The 21,187-nt window shown below is 45.1% G+C and overlaps 1 protein-coding gene across 1 annotated transcript; it reads left to right on the forward strand.

The window, feature by feature from the left end:
• Positions 1-5,548: 5,548 nt before the first annotated feature.
• Positions 5,549-14,930, forward strand: LOC309388554 (protocadherin-8-like; the record flags this gene model as incomplete). Its single annotated transcript, XM_081945961.1, has 4 exons — positions 5,549-7,966; positions 11,898-11,950; positions 13,099-13,229; positions 14,713-14,930. The coding sequence occupies 4 exons, from the start codon at positions 5,549-5,551 to the stop codon at positions 14,928-14,930; spliced, it is 2,820 nt and encodes a 939-aa protein (XP_081802087.1).
• Positions 14,931-21,187: the final 6,257 nt, after the last annotated feature.

A 21,187-nucleotide genomic window follows, 5' to 3' on the forward strand; every position in this document is an offset into this window, starting at 1 on the left:
TTCCTTTAAAGTTTGCAGAATTTCTAATTACATCAGCAAAACATTCTAACATCAGATTCAAAAGGAAGAGAGAAAATAGGTTTTCTTTGACAAATATCTTACCTTATTTATTTATTACGTTTGGGAACTGGCCAACTCTTTGACAAGAGGGATTGTAGGCGGTGTACAATAAAACTATTGAAACATAAAAACAGTATATACAAGTTACTTTTTTTAAAAAAGAGACAGGGATGATTAAAACACTGTTTAAAATTAACCTTGCTATAAACGTGTAGGGACGCAATGGCTCAGAGGCTAAGACGCTGAGCTTGTCGATCAGAAAGGTCGGCAGTTCGGCAGTTCGAATCCCTAGTGCCGCATAATGGAGTGAGCTCCCATTACTTGTCCCAGCTTCTGCCAACCTAGCAGTTTGAAAGCACGTAAAAAATGAAAGTAGAAAAAACCTTTGGTGGGAAGGGAACAGCGTTCCATGTGCCTTCAGAGTTGAGTCATGCCGGCCACATGACCCCGGAGACGTCTTCGGACAGCGCTGGCTCTTCGGCTTTGAAACGGAGATGAGCACCGCCCCCTAGAGTCAGGAACGACTAGCGCATACGTGCGAGGGGAACCTTTACCTTTATAAATGTGGTAAAGGACATCGTAAGTTGTATCCATCCAGGGTTTGATTTGGGGGGGTGGGGGTGGATCTAAATAATTCAGGGTCAATTTTCAGTCTGTGAAAGAAGAACAATTAAAAATATGATATGACTTCATGACCTCCCTGAATCCAAGCTGACTTTGTGACAATGGGAAAAACAAGTTGCATTCTGTGATTAAAACAGCTATAAAATCTTAGCATTCTCATTTATTAAGGAATTAGTTCTATAATTAGAATGCCGAGTGAGATTCTTGTGTGATTTAGAAATTGCAGAGATGGTTGTCTCATTAAAATAAAACGGAAGAGATTTATTCAAACCATTACACCTTCGGTAAAATTGTAATCCGGTAATTGTAAATTAACCGTATGCCTTCAATAAAACTGGGAGATTTTGTACAGCTATGCCAAAACAATGGAACCCCCACATTTTTACAGAGGCTGTAGAATTTCTTGAAGGGAAAAGAGGTGTAAGCAAGAATAACGGCTTGGTTCAATAATAAATACAGTAATCCTTCCCCCCCCCCAAAAAAGGACATATCATCTATTGATAAAACTTCACATCACACCAAACAATTGTGTGTGTGTGTGTGTGTATACACATACATACATACACATACACATACACACAAACACATATACATACATACATATATACATACATGGATGTAATTAATGACATCTATCTATCTATCTATCTATCATCTATCTATCTATCTATCTATCTATCTATCTATCTATCTATCTATCTATCTATCATCTATCTACCTACCTACCTACCTACCTACCTACCTACCCACCCACCCACCCACCCACATCCATCCATCCATCCATCCATCCATCCATCCATCCATCCATCCATCCATCCATCCATATCTATCTATCTATCTATCTATCTATCTATCTATCTATCTATCTATCTATCTATCTATCATCTATCTATCTATCTATCTATCTATCTATCTATCTATCTATCTATCTATCTAATCTATGGAGGGAAGGAGGAAGGAGGGGAGGAGGGAGCGAGGTATAAGCAAGATAATGATGGTTCAATAATAAATACTGTAATTTTATTTTTTAATATTTCTTTTTTTTAAAAAAAGGACATATCATCTTCAGCACAACATTCCCATGTAATCAAGAATCTCTCTCTCTCTCTCTCTCTCTCTCTCTCCTCTCTCTCTCTCTCTCTCTCTCTCTCTCTCTCTCTCTCTCTCTCTCTCTCTCTCTCTCCCCTCCCTCCCTCTTGAATATCTCTTCCCCATTTGTTTTTGGAAGAGATGGTATAATATTACATTGCTTAGTTGAATCTGACCAGCGACTTTTTGCACTTCTTTCCATTTGACCAACATTTGAGCTCTTCCAAACAGACAAGAACTGATGAATTTAAGGGCACATTCCTTGCATTTGGTTGTCGGTGCCCGGCCTCCCTCACCTTTTGCTTAAAACAAATAGGAGCCACCCTGCTCATTTGCTTCACACCATTTGTGAGCATTGCTGAGGATCTCATGTGTCAACTTTTAATGTCTAGGACTTTGACCCCAGTAACATCTGCTGACCAAAATGGCTTAAGAGCCACCTTCCAACATCCCTTGCTTTGCATTCAGGTTTTGCTAAATATATATATTTGTTATGGACATTGTGGTCATTGCCACAAAGAAGAGGGAGTCAAGCTATTCTTCAAGGCACCTGAGGGCAGGACAAGAAGCAATGGGTGGAAACTAATCAAGGAGAGAAGCAACTTAGAACTGAGGAGAAACTTCCTGACAGTTAGAACAATTAATCAGTGGAACAGAAGTTGCCTCCAGAAGTTATGAATGCCCCAACACTGGAAGTCTTTAAGAAGATGTTGGATAGCCATCTGTCTGGAAAGGTATAGGGTTTCCTGCCTAGGCAGGGGGTTGGACTAGAAGACCTCCAAGGTCCCTTCCAACTCTACTATTGTATTGTATTATAATTGGTTTTAAACCGATTCCAACCTCAATGACATATTTTGTGAGGACGTGACCTAATGATTTTCAAAGAGTTTCAGGAAGGCAGCGGTTATTCTTGAAGCTGTAGCGTTGAGGCTCAGGCATCGTCATGCAAAAGCTTTTTAAGCAGGTAAGGCTGTACTTGACCCCGATGAGAGGCCTAGAAAGTTTTCCTCTTTTCTCCTTTAGGAAAGCAAAGCAGCTTTGCTTTTGTCATTAACCACCATTTGTTTTCACATCTGAATTCTCACCTGTGGTTTAATTCAAAGAGGAGGAGGAAGAAGATGAATAGAACAGACTACACTAGACTACACTACACTACACTAGACCAGACCAGAATAGAATAAACAGAGTTGGAAGGGACCTTGTAGGTCATCTAGTCCAGCCCCCCATCCAAGCAGGAGACCCTACACCATTTCTGACAGATGGCAGTCCAGTCTCTTCTTGAAAGCCTCCAGGGATGAAGCTCCCACAACTTCTGAAGGCAACTTCTGTTCCATCGGTTGATTGTTCTCACTGTCAGGAAATTCCTCCTTATTTCCAGGTTGAATCTTTCCTTCTTCAGTTTCCATCCATTATTCCTTGTCTGGCCTCCAGGTGCCTTGGAAAATAGCTTGACCCCCTCCTCTCTGTGGCAGCCCCTCAAATATTGGAACAACTGCTTCTTGCCTCCCTTGGTCCTTCTCTCCACTAGACTAGCAATGCCCAGTTCATATAACCGTTCTTCATATGTTTTAGCCTCCAGTCCCATAATCATCTCTGTGGAAGGAGGAAGAGAAGGGGGAGGAGAGGGAGAAGAAGAAGGAGGAGATAAGAAAAAGAAGAAGGAGAAGGAGAAGGAAAAGGAGAAGGGGAAAGAGAAGGGGAAGGGGAAGAGGAGGAGGAGAAGGAGAAGGAGAAGAGGAGGAGGAGGAGGAAAAAGAGAAGAAGGAGGAGGAGAAGGAGAAGAAGAAGGAGAGGAGAAGGTGAAGGAGAAGAAGAAGAGGAGGAGGACAAGAAAGAGAAGAAGGAGAAGAAGAGGAGGAGGAGGAGGAGGACAATGATGACGTGGAAGAAGTTGAAACCATCTCCCTCAATAACCAGTGGTTTAATTCAAACACCTTAGCTCAGATCAAGCAAAGCACATTGGTTTCAGATCAACAGATCAGAGTGAATTCAAACAGAAGGGACATGATCCTGAATTGTAAACCAATCAATCTCAGCTCATAATTGAAAATCTGCAGTAGCATCACCTGCAGAATAGTTAAGCGAGCTGAGATTTGCAGAGATGTATACCTTTACCAACACAAAGGGATCGAGAGTGAAAATTGTTGAGTTTCATTGGTCACCGTCTCACTGTTGCTGCAAGCTGCGTTCTCTTTTCTTTCCCTTAATCATCTTTGGCCCTCGATTTCCTTTCCATTAATGACTTATTTTCTGTGTTTTCTCATAGCGACGTTTATCCTGGAAAAAGAACAGCATACCTATCTATCTATGTATGTGCCGCCATTCATTGTTAGGCGATATTGAAGTAGCTGGATGACCACTAGAGGCAGAAAAAGGGATATAAAGAACTCTTAAGTCTTTACTGACATCTAGTGGCCGCCTAAAGAGATTGCAACCTTAGATACTGGGTAAGCAAGCTGTTTGGTGGATTGCTATTCCAAACTAAATCAGTTTAGTGACAGTCTGAATGAGCTTGTTATGATGATGGAAAGGACAGGCCGGCTAAATTGGAATTTAGATCACTGCCACCTTGTAAAGTCTGCGCCATAATTTTGGGCTGCCGCTTTGTCATCAGCCTTAGCCCACTTCAGAAGCCTGTTAGCCATAGTTTTTAAGTGGACAATGATGGAGCATAATATGCATTATTTGGAAAGCACTTTAGAGATCAACTAGTCTAACTCTCTGTTCAGGGTGGGAACTGAGAACAATTCTACTACCAAGAACAAGACACATCGGGATGATTGTTTAGTAGATCTACTGGTCTACCTATTGGATGGATCTTTGAGGTATAAAGACCCTGATTATTTTCCAGTTGGCGCTGTCCAAAGTCCAGTGGCATTTAACTGGGCAAAATTATCCCACAGGAATTTTTAACAGAACAACAGAGTTGGAAGGGACCTTATAGGTCATCTAGTCTAACCCCCCACCCAAGCAGGAGGCCCTACGCCATTTCTAACAGATGGCAGACCAGCCTCTTCTTGAAAGCTTCCAGGGATGAAGCTCTCACAACTTCTGAAAGCAACTTCTGCTCCATGGGTTGATTGTTCTCACTGTCAGAAAACTCCTCCTTTATTACTAGGTTGAATCTCTCCTTGGTCAGTCTCCATCCATTGTTCCTTGTCTGGTCTTCAGGTCCTTTGGAAAATAGCTTGACCCCCTCCTCTCTGTTGCAGCCCCTCAAATATTGGAAGATGCTTTCATGTCTCCCCTGGTCCTTCTCTTCACTAGACTAGAATAAACTGCCAGAATGTGCTAAATCCAGCGAACAGCGAAGAACATACTGTGCCCAATCCTAACTGTAGGATCCTATGCAAATAACTTCCAATAACACAAAATCCAATTTATTCTACTTCATCCTAGAGGGCAACACCAGACCTTATGTTCTGGTCCTCTGAAGCTTGCCTTGAAGAGCAAACGCCATCAGAAGTTGTCCCAGTGGTGTTTTTTCAAGAGGCAAGTGGCCTTTCTGGTTAAGTCCAGTTGCCTCTTTAAAAAACAACAACATCCTTGGGACAACCCTGACCTGGATGACTGAGAATCTCCATAGACATCATCGGAGGTTTTTAGGAGAGGGGAGTGTGTCTCATTTGCATATGGAGGACCGACGAGGCTCATTTGCATACTGGGGACCATATGATCTCAGGGGAGAGGGGAACTGCTAACTAGACCGCTAGAATCGGCAGCAGAGGCCAAGGAAAAGCGGAGGAGCAGATTACGCCCAGCTAACTAAAGACTCATGGCCAGGCTCCTCGTTCTACTCCTGGTCTTACTCCAAGGTTTTTTTCTCCGCGGGGCGCAGAGCCAAAGCGTCCGGTTCAGCGTGGAGGAGGAGGCGCCACCGGGCACGGTCCTGGGCATCTTAGCCGAGGCATTGCAACGGCCCGTCGACGCTGGGCCCCACAGCTTCCAGTTGGTGAAGGCGCCGGGCAACAGGTCGCTGGTGCGAGTGCGGGAGCGGGACGGGCAGCTGAGCCTGGGCCCGGAGCGGCTGGACCGGGAGCAGCTGTGCGGCCCCTCGGAGTCGCCCTGCCTGCTGGCCTTCGACGTGCTGAGCCTGGGGGGCCCTGCGGCCGCGGGCGCCTCGCCTTTCCGCCTGGTGCACGTGGAGCTGGAGGTGCGGGACCTGAACGACCACGCGCCGCGCTTCCCGCAGCCCGCCGTGGCCCTGGAGGTGTCGGAGAGCGCGGCCCCCGGCACCCGCCTGCCGCTGCCCCTGGCGCACGACCCGGACGCCGGCTCCAACGGGCTGCAGAGCTTCTCCCTCTCACCGGGCAGCCCCTTCGGCTTGGAGGCGCAGCGCCGCGCCGACGGGCTCCGCTGCGCCGAGCTGGTGCTGCTGCGCGAGCTGGACCGGGAGACGCAGGCCGGCTACCGGCTGGAGCTGGTGGCCACGGACGGCGGGAGCCCCGCGCGCTCGGGCACGGCCACGCTCAGCCTGCGCGTGCTGGACGCCAACGACAACGCGCCCGCCTTCCCCCGGGGCGCGCTCCTCACCCTGGAGCTGCCCGAGGACGCGCAGCCGGGCGCGCTGCTGCTGGAGCTGGACGCGGCCGACGCCGACGAGGGCGCCAACGGGCAGCTGCTCTACGCCTGGGGCAGCCAGGTGGCCCCCGAGGCCCGGCGCCTCTTCAGCCTCGACCCGCTCTCGGGCCGCCTGGCCCTGCGCGCCCCCGTCGACTACGAGCGCCAGCGCACCTACGAGCTGGACGTGCAGGTCAGCGACCGGGGCGCCAGCCCGCTGGCCGCCGCCTGCAAAGTCCTGGTGCGCCTGCTGGACGTCAACGACAACGCGCCCGCCGTGGCCATCAGCGCCCTGGGCGGCCCCGAAGGATCGGAGGCGGCGCGGGGCCCGCAGTCCGAGGAGGCCGGCTGGGCGGCGGTGAGCGAGGCGGCGCCCGCCCAGAGCCTGGTGGCGCTGGTCAGCACCTCGGACAGCGACGCGGGGGCCAACGGCCAGGTGCGCTGCGCCCTCCTGCCGGCGCCCCACCAGCCCTTCGCCCTGCAGCGCGCCTACGACGCCGCCAGCTACCTGCTGCTGACCACCGGCCCCCTGGACCGCGAGCGCGTGGCCGAGTACAACCTGACGCTGGTGGCCGAGGACCTGGGCTCTCCCCCGGCCAAGACCGTCCGCTCGCTCACCGTCCGCGTGGCCGACGAGAACGACAACGCCCCGCGCTTCGCCAAGGCGCGCTACGAGGTGGCCCTGCCGGAGAACAATCCCCCGGGGGCCTACCTGACCACCGTGGCGGCCTCCGACCCCGACCTGGGACCCAACGGCAAAGTGACCTATCGGATTCTGGGAACGTCCGCCCCGTCGAGCCTGTTCTCGGTGGATCCCCGCCTGGGCGTTGTGCGAGTGCAGCGCTCCCTGGACCGCGAGGGAGAGGAGGAGGCGGCCCCGTGGCACGAAGTGGCGGTGGAAGCTTGCGACGGGGGCAGCCCGTTGCTCTGCGGACGCACCCTGGTCGTTGTCCGGGTGGAGGATCAGAACGACAACCCACCCCGAATCGTCTCCCCGCCTTTGGTGAACGGCTCGGCGGATCTCCTGCTGCCTCTCGGTGCCCCGCCACGCTTCCTGATCGCTCGGCTGGCAGCCCGGGACGCCGACGATGGTCATAACTCCGAACTGACTTTCTCCCTCCTGGAGGGGGCGTCCAGGCTCTTCGCGGTGCAGCCGCGGACCGGAGAGCTCTTTCTGCGGGAACGGGTCCCGCGCGAAGCTGCGCCCCGCTCCTCTTTCCGCTTGGTCGTTGCCGTCGCGGACGGCGGAAGGCCTCCTTTGACCTGCACAGCGACGCTGCGGCTGATTTGCACGGAGACGCTGCCCTCTAGCGTGCAGATGGTGGCGCTGCAGCTTGACGTTGCCGGAGGAGAGTCGTGGGACGCGTCGGTGCTGTGGATCGCCTTGCTGGGCGGCGCTTGTGGGGTTTTGCTGGTGGCCATTCTCCTCGTGGGAGTCTCTATTTGGGTGGGCAGGAAGAAGTTCCCCGTTGGGAAGCCCCTTAAGCCGGTGGGACCCAGGGAAGGAGGAAGCCATCCTGTCTCCCGATGTGGGAAAGGGACCCCCAAACATTCCTCTTGGAGGGGAGCTGAAGAAGGGAGCCGTGACTCCTTGGGTCTGACCGAGACCGAAACGCCTAGCTCTGATTCCCAGGTATCTTCCCAACTAGGCTTAAATCCTGATCTTGTTTGGCTGCTGAGATTCACCTCCTATTTTATCAGGTATAGAATAGAGATAGGGATATGGGATGGGATGGAATAGGAATAGGAACAGGAATAAAAGGATAGAAATAGAATAGAATATTGTAATGTAATGGAATAGAATAGAATAAAATAGAATAAAATAGAATATTGGAATGGAATAGAATAGAATAGAATATTGGAATGGAATGGATTGGAATGGAATACAATATAATAGAATATTGGAATGGAATGGAATAGAATAGAATAGAATAGAATAGAATAAAATAAAATATTGGAGTGGAATGGAATAGAAATAGAATAGAAATAGGAATAGAATAGAATATTGGAATGTAATGTAATGTAATGTAATGTAATGTAATGTAATGGAATGGAATGGAATGGAATGGAATGGAATGGAATGGAATGGAATGGAATGGAATGGAATGGAATGGAATGGAATGGAATGGAATGGAATGGAATGGAATGGAAAGGAAAGGAAAGAAGGAAAAAAGGAATAGAATAGAATATTGGAATGGAATGGAATAGAAATAGAACAGAAATAGGAATAGAATAGAATAGAATAGAATATTGGAATGGAATGTAATGGAAAGGAAAGGAAAGGAATAGAATAGAATAGAATATTGGAATGGAATAGAATAGAAATAGAACAGAAATAGGAATAGAATAGAATAGAATAGAATATTGGAATGGAATAGAATAGAATAGAATAGAATAGAATAGAATTCTTTATGGGCCTGATATTGACCATAAAATACCAAATTTAGATTTGGTCAAGTTCTTTCAGCAAATCCCCCATGAGTGTATTTATTTCCAGTCCTACCCAGGTAGTCCTCAACTTACGACCGCAGTTGAGCCCAAAACTCCTGTTGCTAAGCAAGGTAGTTGTTAAAGTGAGTTTTTGCCCCCTTTTACGATCTTTCTTGCTATGGCTGTTATGTGAATCAGTGCACTTGTTCAGTTAGTGGCACGGTTGTTAAGTGAATCTGACCTCCCCCATTGACCTTGCTTATCAGAAGGTCGCAAAAGGGGATCAAGTGACCCCGGGGACACTGCTATCGTCGTAAGTATGAGTCAGTTGCCAAGGGCCTAGAGTTTGATCACATAACCACAGGGATGATGCAACGGTCATTAAGTGTGAAAAAGGGTCAAAAGTTACTTTTCCCAGTGCCATTGGAACTTAATGGTCACTAAACAAACAAATGTGTTATAAGTCGAGGACCAGCTGACTGACTATACAAGTAACAAGTCTGTGGGCCATTCATGATACTCAAAATTGAGAATTTTGGCAGTCTGAATTATTGACTGGTAGTTGGAAAGCTGTGAAATCTATAATAAACAGCCCTCAGCAATAACAAAAAAAAAACTTCATAGATTAACAGAGCTGGAAGGGACCTAGTAGGTCATCTAGTCCAACCCCACACCCAAGCAGGAGACCCTACACTATCCCCAACAAATGGCAGTCAAATCTCTTCTTGAAAGCTTCCAATGTTGGAGCACCCACAACTTCTGAAGGCAACTTCTGTTCCATGGGTTGATTGTTCTCACTGTCAGGAAATTCCTCCTTATTTCCAGGTTGAATCTCTCCTTCTTCAGTTTCCATCCATTATTCCTTGTTTGACCTTTACCCCCACCTCTCTGTGGCAGCCCCTCAAATATCCGAAGACTGTTATCTCCCCTGGTCCTTCTCTTCACTAGACTAGCCATGCCCAGTTCCTGCAACCGTTCTTCATATGTTATCTTAAAAGTCTGTTGAGATTCTCAGTCCTCCAGGTTCTTGGTTGTCCCAAAGGTGCTTTTTCCGGAAGCAACTGGACTTTCTTGGTTATTTTTTCCCTTTAAAAAAAAATAATTTTATTGGTTTTAAACATTTATGGGAAAAGGTAAGGGGGTACATAGAAAATTTTGGCAGCTCCCACGCTAGTGGTAGAAATCCCTCCAAATCTCACAATTTTTACAATATTAAAAACAACATATAAAAGATAAGCAAAAAACAGAATCTTATTCTACATCAGGGGTGTCCAAACTTGGGAACTTTAAGACTTGTGGACTTCAACTCCCAGAATTCCCCAGCCAGCATGGCTGGCTAGGGAATTCTGGGAGTTGAAGTCCACAAGTCTTAAAGTTCCCAAGTTTGGACACCCCTGTTCTACATTGTATCAACCATGTGTTCAATCATTTTTCCTTTATCACTTTCTAGTCTATCAACAATTACAAATATTTCAAATACTTTTATTTTTGTGACCTGAGCCTTTTCGATATTGCTCCTTCCTCCCTTTCCCCAGGTGGAGCCACAGCCCCCCCTCCCCTCCTTCATATCTTGTACCTTGCTACTCTTTTCACTACCTTCCCTGTGTAGGAGAGAGAAATGTTTTTTGATGAAGGCTTCAGCCTCCTGCACTGTATTAATTCTGATCCTATTTCCCTCCCAAAAGATCAGCAGTTATTTTTTTCCTTTTGAAGACGTTTCACTTCTCATCCAAGAAGCTTCTTCAGTTCTGACTGGGTGATGGGGAATGGAAGGATTGATTTTTCTTGCAGACAGCTGGTCGTTTGCATCTTCTTAGAGGGTCGTTGAGGCCACTTGGAGGATTCTCTGTGTCCTCAGGGTCACCTGAGTGGTGCAAATGGTTCCTGTAATCTGCGGATAAACCTCCAAGTGGCCTCAAAGACCCTCTAAAAGGATGCAAATGCCCAGGTATCTGCAAGGAATATAAATCCTTCCATTTTCCACCATCCTGTCAGAGCTGAAGAAGCTTCTTGGACGAGGAGCGAAAGGTCTTCAAAAGAAAACAAAACCCAAGGAAGTCCATTTGCCTCTTGAAAAAGTACCTTTGGGACATTACCTTAAAAGTTTTACAAGCTGGGACTCGTTCATTTCAAAGATTTAACCATTCCTCAGCCATTTTAACTGCGCAATCAATACTCTTTTGCCTTGACGAATTTAGCTGTGTTGAGACTAATCTTCTCTCTATACATGACTGAAAGACCTGTGCATCTGACTGCTAGGCCCCACAAATTAACCCTGCACAGAAGGATTTTTGCTGTGGATGAACTCAGTTTGTGAGGTGGCTCCGTGGATAAGACACTGAGCTTGCCGATCAGAAAGGTTGGCAGTTCGGAGGTTCGAATCCCCAGCACCGTGTAACGAAGTGAGCTTCCATGACTTGTCCCAGCTTCTGCCAACCTAGCAGTTCGAAAGTACGTAAAAAATGCAAGTAGAAAAATAGGGATCACCTTTGGTGGGAAGGTAGCAGCATTCCCTGAGGCTTCGGCGTTGAGTCATGCCGGCCACATGACCACGGAGACGTCTTCGGACAGCGCTGGCTCTTTGGCTTTGAAATGGAGATCAGCACCACCCCCTAGAGTCGGGAACGACTAGCACATATGTGCGAAGGGAACTTTTACCTTTATCTTTAAGTCAGCTTGAAATCCCTCCTGCTTTAAAGTCATATTCTTTTATAAGAACACCCAAATCTATGAAGAAGAAAAAAAGATATAAGCCAATTAGGTAACCCATTTTTTGTTAAAAGGAAGTAGAAAAAAGAAACAAATCTCTCTGCTCTAGTCCATTATCCGGCACTCTGAAAAGTGAACTTCAACATGTGCTTATTTTATAAAAAACCAATCCCCAAGGCTATGGATTTTCTTGGTGGGAGGGCTTGGAAGCAGTCTTATTTAATTAAAAAAATATAGATTTGGCAGAGGCCTCAAGCTGAGACCTTTTCCAAAGAAGGCGGAAGAAGGTGAGAATGGAAGAAAAAAAAGTAAATTTTCAAACCTACCACGCTGCTCTTTATATCTAACATATTATTGTGTGTCCTTTTCTTTAGTATTGAAACAAAGAGAAACTGTACATTGATTGTTTGTTTCTCTGCAAATAGGCTCGGATTCTTATTCCAGTTGAGCCCGTGTCTGAATGGGAGGCGAATTTTAGGTAAGCTCAACATTTGATGCCAGTCTGGTTTCTTCTGACCTCTCTCTGCTTGGCACTGCTTCTTCTGTGTGGGTAAACATGTCAGATTCGTATTTTATACCAAGGGTTGCAAGCTTTGTTTGCTCGTTGTAAACTGAGATAGTTTGGGTGAAGGATAGTGGTTCAGGGGTTAGAATGCAGTATTGCAGGCTAACTCTGCCCACTCTGGAGTTTTATCTGCCCCCCCCTCTTCCGCTGCACTGCTCGCCTTCAAGCTGAGCTTGGTATTTCCTCTGGTTGCGGGGGGGGGGACACTCCGTTTTCACCCTCACCAGGCTCCAGGAAAGTCTCTGGAGCTTGGGGAGGGCACAAACTGGCCCAATAGACCTGCTGCAAGTACAGAAACAATCTGTTTCCGGCTTCCGTGGGATCTCCCCAGTTCGAAAAAGAACTTCCGGTAGGCTGTTGGGCCTGTTTTTTTCCCCTTCCCCAGCCTCCTGAGGGTTTCCTGAATCCTGGGGAGGGTGAAAGTGGGCTCCCACGGCGGCCCCCTTGAAGCCGGAAATGGATCATTTCTGAACATTCAGTAGGCCCATTGAGCCCGGGGAGGGCAAAAACTGGGGACAACAGGCCTACCGGAAGTACAGAAAGAATCTGTTTCCGGCTTCCGGGGGACCTCCCCAGTTCGAAAAGGAACTTCCGGTAGGCCGTTGGACCTGTTTTTCACCCTTTCCCGGCTCTGGAAGTTTTCCTGATGCCTGGGGTGGACAAAGATGGCCTCCCCAGGGCCTCCAGAAGTCCAAAAATCAGCTGGCTGACACACACATGCAGACTGGAGCAGACGGCTCGCATGCCAGCAGACATGGCCCCGTGTGCTACCTGTGGCATGCATGCCATAGGTTTGCTATCACAGCCCTAGCCTCTTCGGGTCCACCACAGGTGCCCCCAACATGAGTGATGTTGAGCTGGCCACACCCCCTCCCCCCCCCCCGAGGTCAAAGACAACCCTGATGCAGCCCTCCATGAAATCGAGTTTGACCCCCCCTGATCTAAACCATCTGGAAGGCACCCACGATGCTTACTTCCGCTTTGGGATTTTTGATCCCTGAAAATGTAATCGTGATACGTTGTCTAGAAAAGATGCTGAGCTTTCCGTCTCTGTGCTGCAGCTATTTGGGTTTGGATCGAGTGAGCGCCCGAGATAGTGGAAAAGGAGGCAGTGAAGGCAGCGACAGTGACTTCAGTACTAGCAGGGACGGAATGAAACAAACCTCCGTAGAAGAAGTTGGGGAACAGATTGGTAAGTTGAGCAACTTCAAATCATTGTTTGTGATGAATTTGAATATGAGCCAACGGTGTGCGGCGCCAGCTAATAAAACCAATGCAGTCCTAGGTTGCATTAATAGAGGGATAGAATAAAGATCGTGTGAAGTACGAGTACCTCTCTACAAAGCCCTGGTTGAGACCACACTGGGAATATTGCACCCAGTTTTGGTCACCACGATACAAAAAAGATGTTGAGACTCTAGAAAGAGTGCAGAGAAGAGCAACCAGGATGATTAGGGGTTAAAACAGACGATGAACGGTTGCAGGAACTGGGCATGACTAGTCTAGTGAAGAGAAGGACCAGGGGAGACAGGATAGCAGTCTTCCAATACTTGAAAGACAGTTACAAGGAAGAGGGGGCCAATTTATTTACCAAAGCACCCAAAGGCAGGATGAGAAATAATGGATGGAAACTAATCAAGGAGAGTAGCAACCTAGAACTAAGGAGAAATTTCCCAACAGTGAGAACAATTAACCAATGGAACAACTTGCCTTCAGAGATTGTGAGTGACCCACCACTGGAGGCTTTTAACAAAGAATTGGACAGCTATCTATCAGAAATAGTATAGGTCTCCTGCTTGAGCAGGGAGTTGGACTAGAAGACCTCCAAGGTCCCTTCCAGCTCTGTTACTGATCCTGGGTCCTGCAATTTAAATATCTTTCCTTGGGTTACAATGGATCTAGTTTTGCGTAAGAGAGAAGCAATTCTTGGGGTTGATTTTCAAAAGAATTAGGCATAGCAAAAAAAAATAATTTGGGCAAAGGTAACACAGGTGGCTAGAAAAGATGTCAGGGAAACGTGTAGATTTTAAACCTGAATTGTTTTTATTAGGCATAATATCAGAAAAACCTGATAAGAAAAGTATATACTTAATATTACATGTCTTAACAGCAGTGAGGATTATCTTCGCACAATATTGGAAAAAATGAAGATTTGGCGCGTGATAAAGGAAGATATTAGATTGTGCAGAAATTGATAGATTGACTTTGGAAATTAAACAGAAAGAGGATGTAGAATATTATCAAACATGGGTGGAGATTAAAAATGTAAATTTGTAGTGTTAAGAAAACTAAATACCCAGACCACACAATATTTATTAAGCACTAAGAAATGTATTCAATAGAAAATCAATTTAAAAGGAAAAAGAATTAGGCATGTGAAATATAACCACCGGTGAAGAAGCACATTAGAAGAGCAGCTCAGGTGAACTTGTGTTGTTACACAAATGCGATGTTTGATTCTTCGCTGTAGAATTCATAGCAAAACGCAGTATTACCTAACTGGTTAACTAGCTAATACTAGCACGTTACTTTTTCACCAGGGGCCACCGCTTCTGCTGAGAGAACAACTTGCAAAGAATCAAACACCTACAATGGTTCACAGGCCCACCTGTCTTTGGGGAGGAAACATCTACCTTTTTACCACGAGCCTTCAGATCTTCTCTCCTATTCCGCAGCCCAGATTAGCAGACCTATTATCCAGCTGAGAAATACTCATTGTCGTCCCGAGTTTCTCCCCCCAAACCAAGAGTATCTTCCGGTTCAGGATGGAAGACTATCCAAGGTCTGTGAACAAATACATCACAGCAGGACAATCACGATGGTTCAGTCCCAGGAACGCCAAGAATTAAGCAGTTGCCCTCGAAATGCCTCCGAAATCGCGACATCATTTTGACAAGGCAAGGAGACATTTTTTGACATGTGGAAGCGATCCACCCATGGAACAGAAGTTGCCTTCAGAAGTTGTGGGAGCTTCATCACTAGAGACTTTCAAGAGGTTTATTCTAGTCTAGTGAAGAGAAGGACCAGGGGAGACATGATAGCAGTGTTCCAGTATTTGAGGGGCTGCCAGAGAGGGGTGGGTGGGTGTCAAGCTATTTTGCAAAGCACCTGAAGGCCAGAGAAGGAACAATGGATGGAAACTGAACAAGGAGAAATTCAACCTGGAAAGAAGGAGGGATTTTCTGACAGTGAGAGCAATCAATGGAACTTCAGAAGTTGTGGGAGCTTCATCACTGGAAGCTTTCAAGAAGAGACTGGACTGCCATTTGTCAGAAATGGTGTAGGGTTGGGCAGGGGGTTGGACTAGGTGACCTGAAAGGCCCCTTCCAACTTGGTTAATCCGTTAAGATCTGTTTACAGCCATTCTGTGCAGTTTCTGATGAAACTTCCTTTCTGTAACCCAAGTGTTGGCAAAGACAATCTAGACCACCGGTTCTCAACCTGTGGGTCAGGCCCCCTTTGGGGTTTGAATGACCATTTCACAGGGGTCGCCTAAGACCATCGGAAAACACATATTTTTGAAAAAATACGGAAAACATAAAATAATTTTATGGTTGGGGGTCACCACAACACAAGGAACTGTATTAAAGGGTCGCGGAATTAGGAAGGTTGAGGCCCACTGATCTAGATTCCCCACAAACATCTGTGCTAGTCGTTTCTGACTCTGGGGGGTGGTGCCCATCTCTGTTTCAAAGCCAAAGAGCCAGCGCTGTCTGAAGATGTCTCCGTGGTCATGTGGCTGGCATGACTAAACATCGAAGATGCACAGAACACTGTTAGCTTCCCACCAAAGGTGGTCCCTATTTTTCTACTTGCATTTTTCACGTGGTTTCGAACTCCTAGGTTGGCAGAAGCTGGGACAAGGAACGGGAGCTCACTCTGTTACACGGCGCTAGGGATTCGAACTGCTGAACTGCCAATTTTTCTGATCAACAAGCTCAGCGTCTTAGCCACGGAGCCACTGCGTCCCCTTCAAAAAAAGACAATTTAGTTCATGCTAAAGATGATGCTTAAGGCACATTGATTCAGAGGTAGAATTGTGTAACAGCTAAAGTAATACGTCCTTTTCAAATGGATTGTGTCTTATGAAGAAAATGTAAATTACACGTAGCCCTCAACTTACGACCCCTAATGGCGCCCAATATTTATGTTGCTAAATGAGACCGTTGATAAGTGAATTTTGTCCCATTTTGCAACCTTTTTTTGCCACGGTCGTTAAGTGAATCACCACTGTTGTTGAGTTGACAGCACAGTGGTTAAGTACATCTGGCTTCCCCGTTGACTTTGCTCGTCCGAAGATTGCAGAATGGGATCACGGGACCCTGGGACATTCCGACCGTCATAAATGTGAGTCAGTTGCCAAGCCTCTGAATTTTGATCACGTGACCATGGGGATGGTCGTAAGTTTGAAAAACAGTCATTTTTTTTCCAGTGCTATTGTAACTTCAAACAGTTGCTAAATGAACTGCTAAACGAGGGCTACCTGTATGCTGGTAAACTATGGAAGTCTGCACAAATATTAAGGTTTTGTTGCTTTTTCATAGATTATGTGTATTGTATCATACGTGTATGTATAAACGCATGTGTGTATGTAAGAAAAGATACTCGGGTGTGGTGTTTTTACCTAAAAAGATCACAGTAGGGAAAGTTGTGGTCTTCTGTGTGACATTTTATGGAAGCAAAAAGTGGAGTTTGAAGAACCAGGATGGTTTAAGGATTAAGTGTTGGCGAAAACTCTAAAGAATGCCAAGGACAGCCAAGAAGTTAAGAAAATGGATCATTGAATGAATGAAGTCAGTTCTCACTTAAGCCATAAATAAGAAGGCTGAAATTATTCTACTTCAGACAGGCCTTCAGCACACAGTCTGTGTAGTTGTATGTTGTTGTTTTTGTGGGGCATGTGTTGAGCTGTTCTCAGTGGTTGTGGACAAACCTTTCATTGTTTGGGGGTTGGTTTTGGTGGTATTTTGACCCTACAGAGCAACCCATCATCCCATTTTCCCTCATTCTGAAAAAAGGAGCCTCTTGAGAATCAAGACTCCATATTCCGACATTCTAGAACCATCTAGAAGAATCCAGTCCATTCTGAGGAAACATCCAGTCAGAGCTGAAGAAGCAGGGTTCTTGGATGAGAAGCAAAACGTCTTCAAATTTTCTTTCTTTCTTTCTTTCCTTCTTTCTTTCTTTCTTTCTTTCTTTCTTTCTTTCTTTCTTTCTTTCTTTCTTTCTTTCTTTCTTTCTTTCTTTCTTTCTTTCTTTCTTTCTTTCTTTCTTTCTTTCTTTCTTTCTTTCTTTCTTTCTTTCTTACAAGAAATACAGTTGCCTCTTGTGAAACATTTTGGGGAATATTAAGAGGAAGAATATTATATTTCCCCAAAGGAAAATGCACTTGGTTTGCGAGTGCGGGCTGATGGGTAAAATGGGATGGGGTCAGCTTGAAACCATATGCTTGGTATTTGTTTCTCTGGCCAATAGATGGAACTAGAGAGCAACAATAGTATATAAAGATCCTATGTTGGGGCATATTTGTCCCTCCAACCACTAGATGGGGCTAGAGAGCAACAACAATATATAAAAGTTATATGCCGGGACATGACATCATCAATAAATAGGATCCTTCTTTCCAATCAGCCTCCATTTTATTTCCAGCATCGTTCTCCCCGCTTGGAACTGAACTTGGATTTTTCTTCCAACACTCTTGAAAAAGCACCTTTGGGATGATTATTCTAGAGAATAGGGGTTTTGTGAGGAGGAACTTTTGGCTTGGAAATGCAATTTCAACAATTAATATTTTAGCAGCATTACACCTGCTCCCCTCTCACAGCCTTACTGAAGCTACAAAACTTAGAATGGAAAATTCTAGACAGTCACTAGGACTAGGTGATACCAAACCTATATGCCTCTATTGCCATCTACAGTAGGATGGAAGCCCAAAACAGGAAAGCTTTTTTTTTTTGTAAAAGTTTTTTCATTTTTTTCCTTTTAAAACAAACATTTCATCATTCATCAATCAGTGTGTCCTCTGAGTAGAATTTTTGAATGTGCCATAATAGTTATAGCTTCTTTATATACATCTGTTCTTATTTTAACATGACAACGTTAACGTATCTCCTGTTATAACATTTCCTAAATTATTAAATTGTATGCTTTTTATCCATATTCATTTTCTAACCAATGATAAAATAATCCCCGTACATTATAATACTCAGATTCTTCCTTTCTTTTAATTGCTAGTGTTAATCGACTAATTTCTGCACGATCTAATATTTTCTTACTCACATTTTCATCTTTAGGGATTTCTTCAGCGTTCCAATTTTGTGCAAATACAATTCTAGCTGCAGTTATTACATGAATAACCAAATATACATTTTCTTTACTGCATTTCCCTGGTAAGATACCCAACAAGAACAATTCAGGTTTTAAAGTCAAGATGTTGCTGGAACAGGAAAGCTTTGGTGATTTTAATTTTAAGAGCACACTGGTAAAAAACTAGGAGTTGCAGATTGCACATTCCAGAGCAACTCTCTGCTTGCAGACCCAAAGGACTCTTAATGCAAGCATTCTTCCAGAAATTCATTCTTTGCACACAGGAGTCGTCCTTGAGATGCAACAGTTCATTTAGTGGCCATTCAAAGTTATGATGACCCTGGAAAAACTGGTTTATGACCAATTTTCACAGGAGCGTTGTAGCCTTCCCAGGGTCACGTGATTTATACAATACAATAGCAGATTTGGAAGGGACCTTGGAGGTCTTCTCGTCCCCTGCTTAGGCAGGAAACCCTACATCACTTCCGACAAATGGCTACCCAACATCATCTTAAAGACTTCCAGTGTTGGTGCATTCACAACTTCTGGAGGCAAGTTGTTCCACTGATTAATAGTTCTCACTGTGGGGAAATTTCTCCTCAGTTCTAAGTTGCTTCTCTCCTTGATTAGTTTCCACCCATTGCTTCTTGTTCTACCCTCAGGTGCCTTGGAGAACAGCTTGACTCCCTCTTCTTTGTGGCAACCCCTGAGATATTGGAACAATGTTATCATGTCTCCCCTAGTCCTTCTTTTAATTAAACTAGCCATGCCCAGTTCCTGCAGCCGTTCTTCATATGTTTTAGTCTCCAGTCCCCTAATCCTCTTTGTTGCTCTTCTCTGCACTCTTTCTAGAGTCTCCACATCTTTTCCACATCGTGGCGACCAGAACTGAATACCATACTCCAATACGTCAAGGTCTACCTGTAGCTCTCTTCTGGCATTTCAACTTTTCTTTTTCTGCCTGAAAAGCAAGCATTTGACTCTCATCCATGGGCTCTAACTCTGTGTGACTTTTGAGCAGGTGAGCACAGTGTAAAATTTTATCCTTTCTACTTCTGCTTTGTCCACTGAGATCTCAAAGTTAGCATGTTCTGCAGGGTTGAACACACGGCCACCTTGAATGGTCTCAAGCAGCACGTTTGAACTTACCATAAATAATAAATAAACTTTAATTTATAGACCGCACCCTTTCCTAAACAGGACTCGGGGCGGTGTACAGACATATTAAAACAATGTAAATACAAAAATATAGGTAGATATACATAAATAGACAGAGGAGGTAGGTTATATACTGTACGATAGATTAAAATTCAAATATAAATTAAAATTACCCTTAAAAATTACCCCAGAATAAGGTGTTTGCCAGGAAGTTGAAGGTGGGACTATAAATCAGACAGGCCAGCTAATTGGAACAGGTGGGTCTTAAGTTTCTGTCGGAAGGAGCGGAGGTCGGTAGTAATTCTAATATCGGGGGGGAGGTCATTCCAGAGGGTTGGGCCCATCACAGAGAAGGCTCTACTCCTGGGCGCCGCCCGTTGACATGTTTTTGGCGTATAAGATACACTGGAGTATAAGACGCACCTTAGTTTTTGGGGAGGATAGTAGGGGGAAAATATTCTGTCTACCAGGTATTCCACTGAATAATTATTACAACTGTAAGGAAATTTCTTCTTTGTTCTTTGTTGCTTCTCTCCTTGATTAGTTTCCACTCATTGCTTCTTGCTCTACACTCAGGTGCCTTGGAGAATAGCTTGACTCCCTCTTCTTTGTGGCAACCCCTGAGATATTGGAACACTGCTATCATGTCTCCCCTAGTCCTTCTTTCTCTTAAGCTAGACATACCCAGTTCCTGTAACCGTTCTTTATATGTTTTAGCCTCCAGTCTCCTAATCCTCTTTGTTGCTCTTCTCTGCACTGTTTTCAAAGTCTCAACATCTTTTTTACATCGTGATGACCAAAACAGATATTCCAAGTGTGGCCTTACCAAAGCATTACAAAGTAGTATTTGCACTTCACGTGATCTTGATTCTATCCCTCTGTTGATGCAGATGAGAAGGTCTTGAATTCCAAAGCAGAGAAATCAAAGAGAAATTGAGCTGTTCTGCTGAGCCATCTATTCGCCCCCTTCATAGTTGGTTGGAAAAGAAACACCACCAATTAACAGCCACAATTGGCTTCAATTGAAGGTTGAAACACCCCTTGGCCTGCTCTCCTTGCAGAGTTCAAATGCTAATAAGTAATCAAGGGCCACTTATGACATTGTATGTAAAATACCTTTGAGCTGTTTGAATTCTCTCTGTCTTTCCCGAACAAAAGACTTAAAATGTGCTTTTTTTTAAAAAAAAAAATAAGTCACTGACCTGGAATTAGATTTGAATTACACCACGGAATTGCTGCTTTCGATTTCTATCATGATATGACATCACCTTTTCACCTCTGTTTCATAATTCATTCAGTAATTTCCCTTTTCAACCAGAATTAATTACAGTATTGATATTTGTATTTCTTTGGAAGGCAGCCTTGGGCACCTCATATGAGCAATTCCAGGCCATACCATGGCTTACACACAGTGGCTAGACTGTTCGTATAATTGCAAGCATTAGCATGGATTTAAAAAGAAAATTTCCAACTATTATGTGTAGTTCTCCCCCTTCCTCATTAAAGACATCGTTGGAACAGTGATTTGGGCAGAGATCAGATGGCAGGGTTTAGCTTCCGTAGGGCTAACGTTTTGCAAAATTGAATGCAATACCGCTTTGCTATCTGAAAACACCGGAACGGAAATCACTTCCAATTGTTTACATTAGACAACCTTTTATACATGCGTTATCACAGCAATCTTAA

The sequence above is a fragment of the Natrix helvetica genome (genome assembly GCF_964273705.1).
Source record: "Natrix helvetica genome assembly, chromosome: 3".
NCBI lineage: Eukaryota > Metazoa > Chordata > Lepidosauria > Squamata > Natricidae > Natrix > Natrix helvetica.